The 12685-nt window shown below is 41.9% G+C and overlaps 1 protein-coding gene across 5 annotated transcripts in view; it reads left to right on the top strand.

The window, feature by feature from the left end:
• Nucleotides 1-1267: 1267 nt before the first annotated feature.
• Nucleotides 1268-12685, top strand: part of TDRD7 (tudor domain containing 7) — a 71359-nt gene continuing 59941 nt past the window's right edge. The window contains exons 1-3 of one of the 5 annotated variants that reach the window (XM_072727883.1): nucleotides 1318-1415; nucleotides 3440-3580; nucleotides 4143-4247. Coding sequence is in view for 1 of the 5 variants with exons in the window: in XM_072727882.1 (XP_072583983.1) it covers nucleotides 9477-9494 (18 nt within the window). In the remaining 4 variants the exon portion in view is untranslated. Of the gene's footprint in view, nucleotides 1416-3439; nucleotides 3581-4125; nucleotides 4248-9365; nucleotides 9495-12685 lie in introns of those variants that run through there. The other 4 variants (XM_026013158.2, XM_026013160.2, XM_026013161.2 and 1 more) reach the window with 4 other exon arrangements.

Raw genomic sequence — 12685 nt, 5'->3', positions numbered from 1 at the left:
AGGGTAGCGGGGTGAAGCCGGGCCTTGAACTCTGCGCTCAGCTCTTGCAGTTGCACTGAGGATTTTTCTCTCTCCCTCTCCCTCTGCCCATCCCCCACTCCCACGCTCTCTTTCTCTCTCTAAAAAAATAAGTAGATAAATAAAATTAAAAAAAAAGCAAACGAATCTATGGTGACAGAAGGCAGACAGGCTGTGGAGGGGGCAAGGGACAGAGAGACACGAGAGGTGAGCATTATAAAAGTGACCCGAGGAAACTTTGGGGGGTGGGGATGATGGATGTGTTCATTATTTTGATATGGCCTCACAGCTGTATACATATGTGAAAACCTCAAATTGTACATTCTAAACGCGCAGTTTGTGGTTTGCCAATTACACTCACTATAGCTGCCGGGAAAAAAAAAAAAAAAAAAAAAACGGTAGACAGACCCCCAGTAAATGCGTATTTGAATACATAGAGAAGTGTTCCATGCTGGTTTCAGGAATGCAAACCAATATGCGCAATACATGTTGGTGGAATCAATGTGCAGAAGAAAATAAGTGAATATTAGATGTTCAATAATCTTACAATGAATGAAGGAAAGCACTGGACAAAATGTAAGTCGCCCTCAGGTGCCAAGAGCAATCCGAGGCTCTGGGAATACACCGGAATGACAAGGATCCCTGCGCTCATAGAGCTTGAATCCGAGAACAGCAGACAATGAAAAGGGTAAGTAAAATGCACCCGCCAGGGGCTACGGGAGAAGGCATCCAGGGAGCAGACTGACGTTTCTGAAGGTGGCGCTCTCCTTGAAAAGCTGACGCTTGCAAACTACCCTAAGGGCAATGCGAGGTGCACGCCGGTGGCTGTCCGGGAGCGTGAGAAGTTGCAGCCCCACCATCGACGGAAAGAACGAGCGAGAGCTGAGCGCGCGAGAGCCAGGGCGCTGGAGGCGCGCACGAGCGCGGCTGCCGAGGTCCCGCGGGGGCCCCGGGCCGCCCCCGCCCGCCCCCGCCCGCCCCCGGCCGCCCCCGGCCGCCCGCCCGCCGGTACCCGCGTTGGCCGCGAGGAGGCGCTCCGGGGCCCGCCGCGCAGTCGTCTTCCGCCGGCGGCCCGTGCGTGGGCACGCGCAGAAACCGCTAGGCGGCGTCGGTTTCCCTTCCCACGCGCGGACGCCGGCGTGGGCCGACGCGGCTGGGGAGCCCGCGCGTGCGCAGAGCCGAGGCCGGGCTGCCCTCGGGGCGGGGCGGAGCGCAGCGGGGCGGGGCGGAGCGGGGCGGGGCGGGGGCTTGAGGTGATTCCCGAGCCGCGGCGGCGGCGGCTCCGGCCGTGCGGGGAAACCGAAAGTGGGCGGCGGCCGCGGTTGGGGCCCTGGCGGAGACGGCGGAGGGAGCCGGGCCCGGAGGCGCGGGGACGGGCCGTGGGCGCCCGGGACGAGGTGAGCGCGGGGTTGGCCGCTCCGGGCGCGACAGGTGCCGGGCGAGGCTGCGGGGGGGCGCGGCGCACCTGGGTCCCTAGCGGGACAGTGGCCCGGGCGGGACTCGGCGGGGCCCGGGGCCTCCTCCCTGCAGCGGCGGGGGATGCCGGGGGAGTTGCAGCTCCAGAGCGTCGCGCTTGAAATCTGTGATGGGTCCCCTCCCCGAGAGCCTGACGGACCCGCCCGCCGCTGCCGGGACCCGCGTGCAACCGCGGAAATGCAGCAGCGGGGTGCGGACGGGGCCGGAGGCGCTGACCGGGAAGTGGTTCCGCAGCCGCCCGCCGGGAGCAGGGCACCGCGGCGCCGGCGCCGGGGCATTGGCACCGGGAGCTCCCAGCCCCTCGGAGGCGCGGCCTGTCTGCGCACCGGCCCGTGCAGGCCGCTCAGGTACCGCAGGGCGCGCATCCTGTCGGTTGCTCTCCGGCCGCGAGCCCCGGGCGGGGACACAGCTAGGAAGCAAACCTGACCCTGGGAACGAGCCGCCTCTTAACTTTGACCGAGATCCCACCCACAGGGTCAGGTGCGCAGCCTCGAGTTAATGACCGGGGGCTCGGAGCCCCGCACAACTTTCCTGGCTCCGTTCCGCCTGCGGAGCAGAATGCATTTCCCAGCTGGAACCAGAGGGTACCACCAGTCCCAGATAGTTTGAGAGAGCAATTACCTGCATCAGAAAAAGCCCTGGCCCAAACAGGAGTGCTTTTAACCTGCTATAACCGCCCTACAGAACCAAACAAAACTACCTATCTGGGTCAACCCCCCACCCCCACCCCCACCCCCACCCCCACCCCCAGCCCATCGTGCAGGTGGAAATATGGCAGTAAACCGTTCTGCCCGGCGATGCGTGTGCAACAACTTAGTGACAGAAGTAAGAAAACTTAGACCCAAATTTCTAACTCCTCCTCGGCTGCCTCGACGTGTAGGTGCTGCATACTTGCAAAAACAGTGTGGGCTTTGCAGACCCGAGTTGGAAATCTGGGCTTCTCCTCTTAGCTAATTGTGGATCGTGAATAAATTACTTTCTTTGAGCCTGGTTTTCTGTGTCTCCGATGGAAATGTTGAACATAATTCCACACAGCTTTTGTGAGGTCACCCGATGCAAATCCTTTGGTTTGCAATAGTGGTCGAGAAATGTTGACTCTTTTCCTTCCACCAAACTTTCCATATCTTACGTAATTGGATCTCAGTTGCTTGGAGTTCTCTGATATAACAATTAATCGGCATGTGGTGGGGAATTTTCTATTCCCACTTAATTGACATTCCGGAATGTCAGTTAGGTGCAAAGTACTGTGCTGGGTGCAGGGAATTGCCCGGAGGCTAGCTGGATTAGAATCCACATCTCCAGTGCCCCAGCCCAGGGCCCTTTGGTGGCACACAGATTTCCTCTCTGCTAGTTAAACGCAGTGAGAACTGCGAGGCAGCGGTTGGCAGTGCCTTCGGATTTCAGTCCCTGTAGACTGGAGATGGAACATAATCCCTGCTAATGCCCTTTTAAGTGTATTGGTTGAACGTGACTGAATGAACTAGTGTGTTTTATACCAAGCGATTTAAACTTCTTGAGGGACTTCTCTTTAAATTTTCTGTGAAATATAATCTAGTTGGAGACAATATGAATGTGAAGGAAAATGCTTTATAATCCACCTCTAAGTGCCTGTTCTTGTTTGATCAAGTGCTATTTTCAAGAACTGAGATTCGACAGAGTGATTTGCATCTTGGCACTTTTCAGGATCAGCCGATGAATACAGTAAGGACCCAAGTTCTTTGGTACTTGAGTGAAATATAATTTCATATTTATGTGAATCGGTTTTTCTTTCTCTATGCAAAACTTATCTTCTCTGCCCTCTACGCCTGTCTCTGTGCTTTTGAAAGCTTCATTTTTATTATTTCCCCAACGGGCCAATTTTTTTTTTTAATTTTGTCATTCAAAATGTTTAAAAGTAATTGATTTTGTCATTTTTAGCTGAGATGTGTATATATGCCAATTACAGCTGTTGGTCAGCACAGGATACCTAGTGACTCCAAAGCAAACTCAATATTATAGCTGTGCAGCTTTGTCAGAAGGAAGCAAGCTTATGGTTTCCATTAGTTCTTTGGATCCCACTTCAGAACTTGAAGGACTCCAAGGAAAGGTGAGAATTGAGGATCTTGTCCATCTTCCATATGAAAAAAAAGAGCCCTGAAATGCCTCTCACTCAGGGTCACAGCTAATTAGTAGCAGAACTAGGATTAAGACCCTAAATCCTAACTAAGCCACTTTATTATCTCAAGAGGTTTTTTTCCTCTAAGATGTAGATTTATGGAAAGCCCTTACTTATTGCTCATAATATGTAGTTAGTAATGCATATATAGTTTAGAACTTGAAATTACAATGACTAATAATAATAATAATAAATGCCCCCTAAAGATACCCTATGGAAATATATCCACTACCTGAGAGCATTATTTAGTATCTTTCCTTTTAAAGAGTTGGTAAAGGAGTAATTGAGGTGGTAACAAGTAGACTGTACTGCAATGGAAAAGAAAAAAGAACATGTTAAACCGTTGCAATTATGAGAAATCTCCCTGAAGTTTGGGTCTTAGACCAAAACTTTCCCTCTCTTAGGCTTAGTTTATTGGTTTGTAAAATGAGGCGTTTGGGATAAACTCGATGACATCTAAAATCTTTTATACACAGACATTCTGAACTTTTAGGGCCTGGCTTATTGCTAAAATAGTGTCTTCGAGTAAAAGGGCGGCCAGTTACCACAAGTATTTACCCGAAGGAGCTACTAAGAATTGTGGAGCTGAGTAAAGAAGGTAAGAGAGATTATTTGGTGATTTCAATTTACCCTAATAATTCTTCCAGTTTATTCTGAGGTTTACTGCCACTCTGCCATTCAAATTTATGACATGGTGGAAGATGAGACAAACAGTATAGTTGGAAATAGTTGAGAAAAGAGAAACTTAGAGAAGAGAAAGCATGGGTGAGAGCCAGACCAGCTGGGCTGAAGGCTAGTGAGGCATTTTAGGCTCCGGGAAGCACGTTGACTTGTAAACGACTGAGTCAGGGAGGCTCAGTCTGTGGTAAAGACTGTATCTAGAGGACACCGAAGCCACATTCTTCAGAACAAGACTTTCTCAGGATGATTGCCAGGTGTATTGAAGAGAAAAGCTGTGAATTTCCAAAATACAGTTTTGAGTGTGAGAATTATTATTTTAGGATATTTACATAACACTTTCTTAAAGGCTGTCATTACTTTCCCCTATTCCTAGCCCCACTTGTATATTATTAGCACTTTGTGGAGTACTATGATTTATTGTGTAGGAAAAAGAAAAAGGACAGAGTGAAAGGATAAAAGGAGATGTCAGTTGCCACCACTAAATATTTGCAACAGTCAGAGATTCTTTTGGATTTGAGTGCCATACCCTTAAATCAGAACATGGCAGATCCCTGTTTCATGTCACTTTATGGGTTGATCACTAAGTCAGTGTTCCCTAAGTCCAATTTACTTGCAGAAGCCATTTCTAGACATTTGAAGCAGCTATCTAAAAGGAAGCCCTAAAGTAGGGAACCAGAAGACCTGGGCTCTTGTTGTGGTTCTGGCCATAAAAATATGTGAGACCTGGAATAATCGCCCTGGGCCTGCTTCCTCATTATTAAACTGAAGGGTTTGGAGGAGATGGTATGAAGAGGCCCGCCAGTATTCCATGCTTCTCTCAGCTCCCTACTGTGGTGTTGGGCTCACCATCCTATGCTGCTTTCCTAAGCCGGACAGTGTGTGGGAACATTGTGGGATTGTGGTCTAGCAGGGAATCTCTGCTCCCTAAGCCTTTGCCAAAGCAGTAAGTGACTTTTTGTCTACTAATTAAGTGAGTAATCTTGGAGGAGATCCAGTGGCTTTTCTTACCAAGCTTTCCAGTTCACAAGTATGTTAAAGAGGCAAATAAGTAAATCTGTGAAAATTCTGATATTTCAAATTTAATGCTGTCCTAAAGATTTCTCCTATATACCAATGCTTTTATCATTGTGCCATGTGCCATTTAAGGCATATATTCTTAGGTAGTTTCTCATCCACATCATGCTTCCAGGAAATGCAAGTAACTACTGAATGTCAAGTACCCTAGTAAGCTCATATAACTCTACTGTTGATGTTTGTCATTCAGAAGAGAGGCAAGGAAAGGAGGAGGAAAAAGAGTGAGAGGAAGGAAGGGAAAGTCAAGTGCAATTTGTTGTGACCTATGGTGACCATTTTCTTCCTCTCTAAGGTCTTTGCTAGCTGACCCTGTATTATCAGGATGGTTTTGGTTTTGACTTGGTTTTCCAAGTCAGAAGTACTCTGATTAAATAATTCTGCATTCCCACCTCCACATTACTCTGCTAATGTTTAGGATTCTGGGGAAGCAGACCCTGTATTATCTAAGGAAACCATTAAGAATTTTAACCTGAAAGGCTGTGGTCTAAAACAGAGATAGCCAGCCTTATTTCTCTCAAACTAGCCAAACTTGTGGTCACCACAAGTTGCATAACTTGCATAACTTTCTCAAAATAAAAATAATTTGAGTTTTCTTAAACTCAGAATTCTATTTCTCACAACACTTTCAGAGAGAAGAAATAAAGGGTAAAGAGAGTCAAAGGGGCAACGTAAAAAATTTGAGGAGCCACTTTAGAGAAACTTCAAACTTAATTTTGGTGGAGAGGATGCTTGAATGTTTGCCATTGAGACAGAGTTGAAATTCCCATAAATTTCCTTTTGTGCTTCTAATGGATGACATCCAAAATAAGAAACTTAATTTCATAGTTAGAGGAAAGTATTGTATGCTTTTTACAAAAGTTATTGAGGGTCATTGCCATTCAGAAAAATCTCAAAAAATGCCATGACAATCAAGGAATTAAACATTTAGAACATTTTAAGCCAATATAGCTTAGAAAATAGTGATTTCTTTAAAGCTTTAGTCATAACTTTCTTTTTGTTCATTGCCTAAAGTAGTAATGCTAACATATGGACCCCAAATCCAACTGGAAGAAATTGACGAGCATGAGAAGATGAACCTACATCTGAGCAAGATGTGTAGTCACATTTTTCCCTTCCAGGCTTTACTGTGCATAACTGCCTCTTCACTAGCTTTGAGATCTTCAGTCTCAGAGTGTAAGGGACTACCTTTCCCTCCAAAAAGGTGTTTGCAAATAAAGAATTACATCATTCCATGAAAATAGCATAAGTTAAAAAAAAAAAAAAAAGCAAAAAAATTTAAAAAAAAAAAAAAAAAAGCCAGGTGTGGGGTAAAGAAAGGAGGGAAGGGGTACTTAATTTGGATTGCAGCCATGTGGTCAAGTCTTGCTCCCCAGTCCTCTCAAGTATAAGGGTGTTTTTTGTTTGTTTGTTTTAATGTTTTAAAAACCTTTGTGAAACTTTGCATATTAGTAGTTATGCCTCTAGTGTCCATTGGTTGATATAAACATAGCTACTAAAAGCTGTTGTGAATTCAGTATTAATTTGTTTGTAAATCCCAACAGTATATGCCCACTGTTGGAAAAACAGGAATACATGTAAGTGTGAGATACTTACCAATATTAGGCAGTGTCTACAGCTCATCGGGATGTGTTAACTTCTTACAGTAACACTGTGTCCCTAACGTGGGCCTGTTTGTTGAGAACACTGGCTCAGAGTGGAGGGCCTTGAAATAATCTACCTGATGGTTCTCAGCCACAGCTTGGTGACATAACTGGCTGTCTAAGTTAGTTAAAAACAATCATTAAAATTTTTAAGTTTTTTAATAAAGATGATTCCTTTCATAGCTCACATGCATTATGTTATATTTTAGTAAGTAGAAAAGGAGTATTAGGTAGATGGAGTATTTCTCATTTGTTCATTGAATATTGAGCTCTTGTGGGCTAGGCACTAGGGATTCAGTAATACACAAAACCTCACAAATTCTGGCTTTCATGGAGCTCATAATCAAGTTGGGAAAACAGATGGTACAATTAAATAAGGAATACTGGGTGCTGATAAATGCAAAAGAGTAAGGTAGGGTAGGGAAGTAAGTAAGTAAGGTAGTAACTAAGTAACTAAGTAACTAGGTAACTAAGTAACTAAGTAAGTAAGGCAGGGAAGGGGTGTAGGGAATACTGGACAGCCAGCATAACAGTTCTGATTTTGGATAGGGTGGCCAGGGAAGGCCTTGCTGAGGAGGTGACCTTTGAGCAAACACCTGAAGGAGCTGAGGCAGTGAGCTGTGTGGCCCCTATATGGAGAATAGATTTTTGGAGGTGAACTGGAAGCTGAGACAGCTAGGAGGCAATTGCCCCAATCCAGGCAAGAGATGTTGGTGTGGACTAGAGTGCTCACCACAGAGGTAGTCAGAATTGGGGGAATTGTGAATGTCAGCCTGTCTTCATGTATCATGAGGTGATGGTGGTAAGGAGTTGAGAACCATGAATACAGAATTGCTTCATTTTACAGAGGAGATCAGAGCCCCAGGAGAAAGGATTTGTCCTAGGAAAATAAGTGCTCTTTGCGTAGTGATATAGAACTTGGAGACACCAGTAAGAGGAGGCATGGGCACAGCCTTCCGCAATCCTCTGTCTCTCCCCACAGTCAAATCAAAATCAGTATATCAACTACTATTTATCAGCACACCCCCAAATTGTTTGTTTGGGTGACCCTTTACTGGCAGCTCTTTCAGAGTATAATGTAGGAAGATAGAGGGGACATTTCAGAGAAAGTGGTCTGAAGTAGTTCTCCCAAGGGTGGAAGAAGTAGAAGGCTTTCATATAGGGCAGCCTGCAGAACCAGTCTCTGATTAGCTTCTAAGATGGGATTAGACTTGTCTTTTCAAACCAGCATCATATTGGAGTTCTATTAGTTTTTAGTCATAGAATGTGCATTAGTGAGTAGAACGCATTTAGGAGATTTTTTTTTTTTTTTTTTTACTCCCACAAGTTAGTGGTTGCTGCCCACCCACTAATGTAGCTGGGGAAAAGTAGACCACAGTAAGGAGGTTGTAATGGAACGGATACTCTTTCCAGAAGGAAGGGAAGGAAGAGGAAGTAGAAACTCCTTCTCAAAGTGAGGGACAAGTCTTTCCTACTGAAACTCTCAGCAGGAGTTCATAGTGGTTCTGACTGGGGAGGAACTAGATGTACTAAACCGTATAGTCTAAACAGATCCAGGTACACTGCTCACACCCAGATGGGCGTGTTCCTATATGTGTGCTGACCACTTGGCATTATATCTACACATCATGTGTGCATAACTCATAGTCAGGGCCCATCTACTGATATACAGAGATGCAAAGTCCAGCTTTACTCAGAAAAGCTCTAGATGAACAGGTGGGAGGGACGGAGTTTTGAAGGAAAGAAGGTAGGAAAGGTGGAAGTAAAAAAGGTGGAGAGGCTTGGCTCTGGGAAGTTAGTAGGTTATCCTTTAGTTTTTCCTCTTGCAAATTAGAACTTGGCCAGCCTCCATTTCTCCTACTTGGAGAAAAAAAAAATAGTGCAGCGTAGGTTCAGTGATCTTTGACCACTGAGTCAGGAACCATTACAAATCAAAGTATGTTTCTTATGATCAGGAGTTAACTACTTAAGAGCCAGAATTTACACTTTAGATTTAACTTCTAGCAACCTTGAAATATATATCCCCAAACCGTCCTCTCTTAGCTGCTCCCCAACACACTCAAAGTGTAGTTGGACACCAGGGGGACAGAGGTTCTGCAACTCTACAGCTGTCATTTTTTGCTGCCATGAATTTTCTGTTTACTCTTTAAAGTGCCTTTCTATCTCACTGACTTGGAATCTATACCATCCCTGTGAATAGCTTCCATACATCTTATCATATCTTGGCTATTTAACTTCCCTGAGCTTTGGTTTTCTTATCTATAGAGTGAGAATACTTTCCTCTCAGAATTATTGTGTATATTAAATTTTTAGAAAATCTGAATCTCAGAATTTGGATTCTCACAAGAGAAAGAGAAACATATGTCTACCTGAAGATTTATACTTTTCAATACAGCCTTATTTGTAATACCCCCAAACTGGAAGCAGCCAAAATGCCTAGCAACATTCAGGTGGGTAAATGAATTGGTGGCATGTCCACACAATGACATACTACTTATCATAGTATTAGATCAATGGGGACACATGGATGAAACTCAAGAACACTAGGCAAAAAGTGGTCTGTGTCAGAAAGCAGATCAGTGGTTGCCAGGAGCCAGGACAGCATGTATAAGAGGATGAGAGTTGATTGCAAAGTGGCACAACTTGAAAGAACTCCTTATTCTCAGACCTAATGATGTATACTTTACATATAATAAAAGTCACCTTTTTTTTTGTTTACAATTCTATGAATTTTGACAAACATATAATTTGCCAATCAAGATAGACAATATTTCCATCACTCCCAGAATTACCCTGTGCCTTCTTTGTAGTCAGTCTCTTCCCCTATACTCCCGTCCCTTGTCAACCACTGATCTAACTTCTATGCCTATAGTTTTGCCTTTTCTAGAATCATACAGCATAGAGTCTTTTGTATCTGGCTTCTTCCACTTAGCATAGTGTGAGAGTCATTCATACAGTTTTATGAATCAATAGTTTGTTCCTTTTAATTGCTGAGTAGTACTTCACTGCAGGGATGTGCCACATTTGTTTAGACATTTGAAATTCTTTCTAATTTGGGGATACTTATGGATAAAGCCATAAACATTTAAGTATAGGTTTTTGTAGGGACATGTGTCATTTCTCTCGGGTAATTACCTATATGTAAGTTTTTTGGATTGTATGATAAGTATATGTTTTTTTACTTCATAGGAAACTGCCAAGCTATTTTTCAAAGTACTGTTTTGCAAGTCCACCAGACACGTACAAGAATTTCAGTTGCTCTATATTCTCATCAGCGCTTCATATTGTTTTTTTTTAAAGTTTAAGCTATTCTGAAAGATGTGTCGTGATGCCCCATTGTGAATTTCATTCTCATTTCCTTAATGAATAATATGATTTTTGGCCATCTATGTCTCTATTTTAGTATGTGTTCAGACGTTTTGCACATTTTAAATTGGGATCTTTGTTTTCTTATTGAGTTTTGAGTGTTTATATATACTGGCTACCAGTCCTTTTCCAGAGGTGTTATAAAAATATATTCTTTCAGTCTGTGGCTTGTCTTTTTATTTTCTCAACAGAAATTTAAAGTTAAAAGAGCAGAAATTTAAAACTTTGATGAGATCCAATTTGTCAGTTTTTTCTTCTGTGGTTCTAAAAGAATCTTTGCCCAACTCAAGATCACAAAGATTTACTCTTTTTTTTTTTTTTAGACGTTTTACAGTATTAGCTTTTTCGAGTAGGACCTAAGTGGTCTGTTTTGAGTTAATTTTTGAATATGGTATGGGGTTCATTTTTTGCAAATGGATGAATAGTGTTCCAGCACTCTTCATTGAATTTTTGGGTAACTTTGTCCAAAATCAGTTGACTATATATATGTTGGTCTATTTCTGGATTATGTATTCTATTCCATTGATGGATCTGTCTTTTCGACAATACCTACATTACTTGGTTAATATATTATTATAAGTCTTGAAAACAGTCTTCTTGCACTTGTTAGGACCTCCAATGTGGTATGTGAATAGGAATGAAGAGAGGGAACATTCTTGCCCTGTTCCCGTCTTAGGGAGAAAGCATTCATTTTTTTTCTTGTTGCATATTATGTTAGCTATGGGTTTTTCAAATATATTCTTTATCTGGTGGAGGAGGTCCCCTTCTATTCTTATTTTCTGAGAGTTTTTTCATCATAAATGATTTTGACCTTTGTCAAATGTCTTTTCTTCGCCTATTGATATCATGTGGTTTAGTCGTTGATATAGTCGTTGATATAGTCAGTTACATTGGTTGATTTATGAATGTTAAATCAGTCTTCCATTACTAGAGTAAACCATAGTTGATCGTGATGTGTTACCCTTCTTACATATTGTTAGACTTGATTTGTTAATATTTTGTTAGGAATATTTGCAGTTATGTTAATGAGGGATATTGGTTTGTGCTTTTCTTAGCACAAAATGTCTTTGGTTTTGGTATCAGCATAATGCTAACCTCATAAAATGAATTTAGGATTCCCTTCCCCTATGTTTTTTGTAAGAGTTTGTGTAGAAGTATTTTTTCTTGAAGATTTTAGTAGAATTGGCAATAAAACCCATCTGGGTTTGAGTTTTCCTGTGTGAAGGTTTTTAACTACAAATTCAACTTTTCTAATACATATAGAGATATTATCTATTTCATCTTGAATAAACTTTGGAATTTGTGTCTTTCAGTAAATTTACTCCATTTCACCTAATTGACCAAATTTATTGGCATAAGTTATTCATATTTCCTTTTTAATGTCTATGGGATCTGTATTGATGGCCTGTTCTTCAATCCCATTATTACTAATTCATGTCTTCTCTCTTTTTTTTTCTTGATTAATCTACCTGGAAGTTTATCAATTTTATTGATGTTTTTAAAAAACTAGTTTTGGCTTCATGATTTTTTCTTTAACTTTCTATTCTATTTCGTTACTAATATGTTTCATCAGTTCAATATTGACTTTACTCTCATTTTTATTACTTCCTCCCTTTTACTTACTTTTGGTATAATTTACTCTTTTCTCAAAGTAGTAGATTAGATCACTGAATTGGGACCTTTCTTCTTTCTTAACATAAGTGTATAATGCTGCAAAATTCCCTCTAGATATTGTTTTAACTGCATCTAGCAAATTTTTGCACATTGTATTTTCATTTATTAAAAAATTCTGATGTTTTTGTCTTAAAAGAGGCTTCCTTTCTGATCTTGATTTTTAGAAGCATATCATTAAATTTGTAAATACATAGAGACTGTCCACATATCTTTCTGTTACTGATACCTAATTTAATTTTCTTTTCTGGTCACAGGATACTCTTTGTATAATTTCAGTTATTTTAAACTGATCAAGGATTGTCGTAGGTCCCAGAATATATTCTCTAAATATATGTGTGTATATATATATATAAAATGTATATTCAGAAAAGAATGTATATTCTGCTATTATTGGGGTAGAGTGTTCTATAAATATCAATTAGGTCAGTTTGCTTGATGTTAATCAGCTCTTCTATAACCTTACTAATGTTTTGCTTACTGATTCTGCCAATTACTGAGAAAGAAGTTTTGAATTTTCCAATTATGAATATATTTATTCTTTCTGCTCTATTGGCTTCTGCTTCATGTAATTTGAAGCACTGGTATTTGGTGTAGTCACATT

Source organism: Vulpes vulpes, chromosome 12 (genome assembly GCF_048418805.1).
Source record: "Vulpes vulpes isolate BD-2025 chromosome 12, VulVul3, whole genome shotgun sequence".
NCBI lineage: Eukaryota > Metazoa > Chordata > Mammalia > Carnivora > Canidae > Vulpes > Vulpes vulpes.
This window is presented reverse-complemented; position numbering and strand designations above follow the sequence as displayed.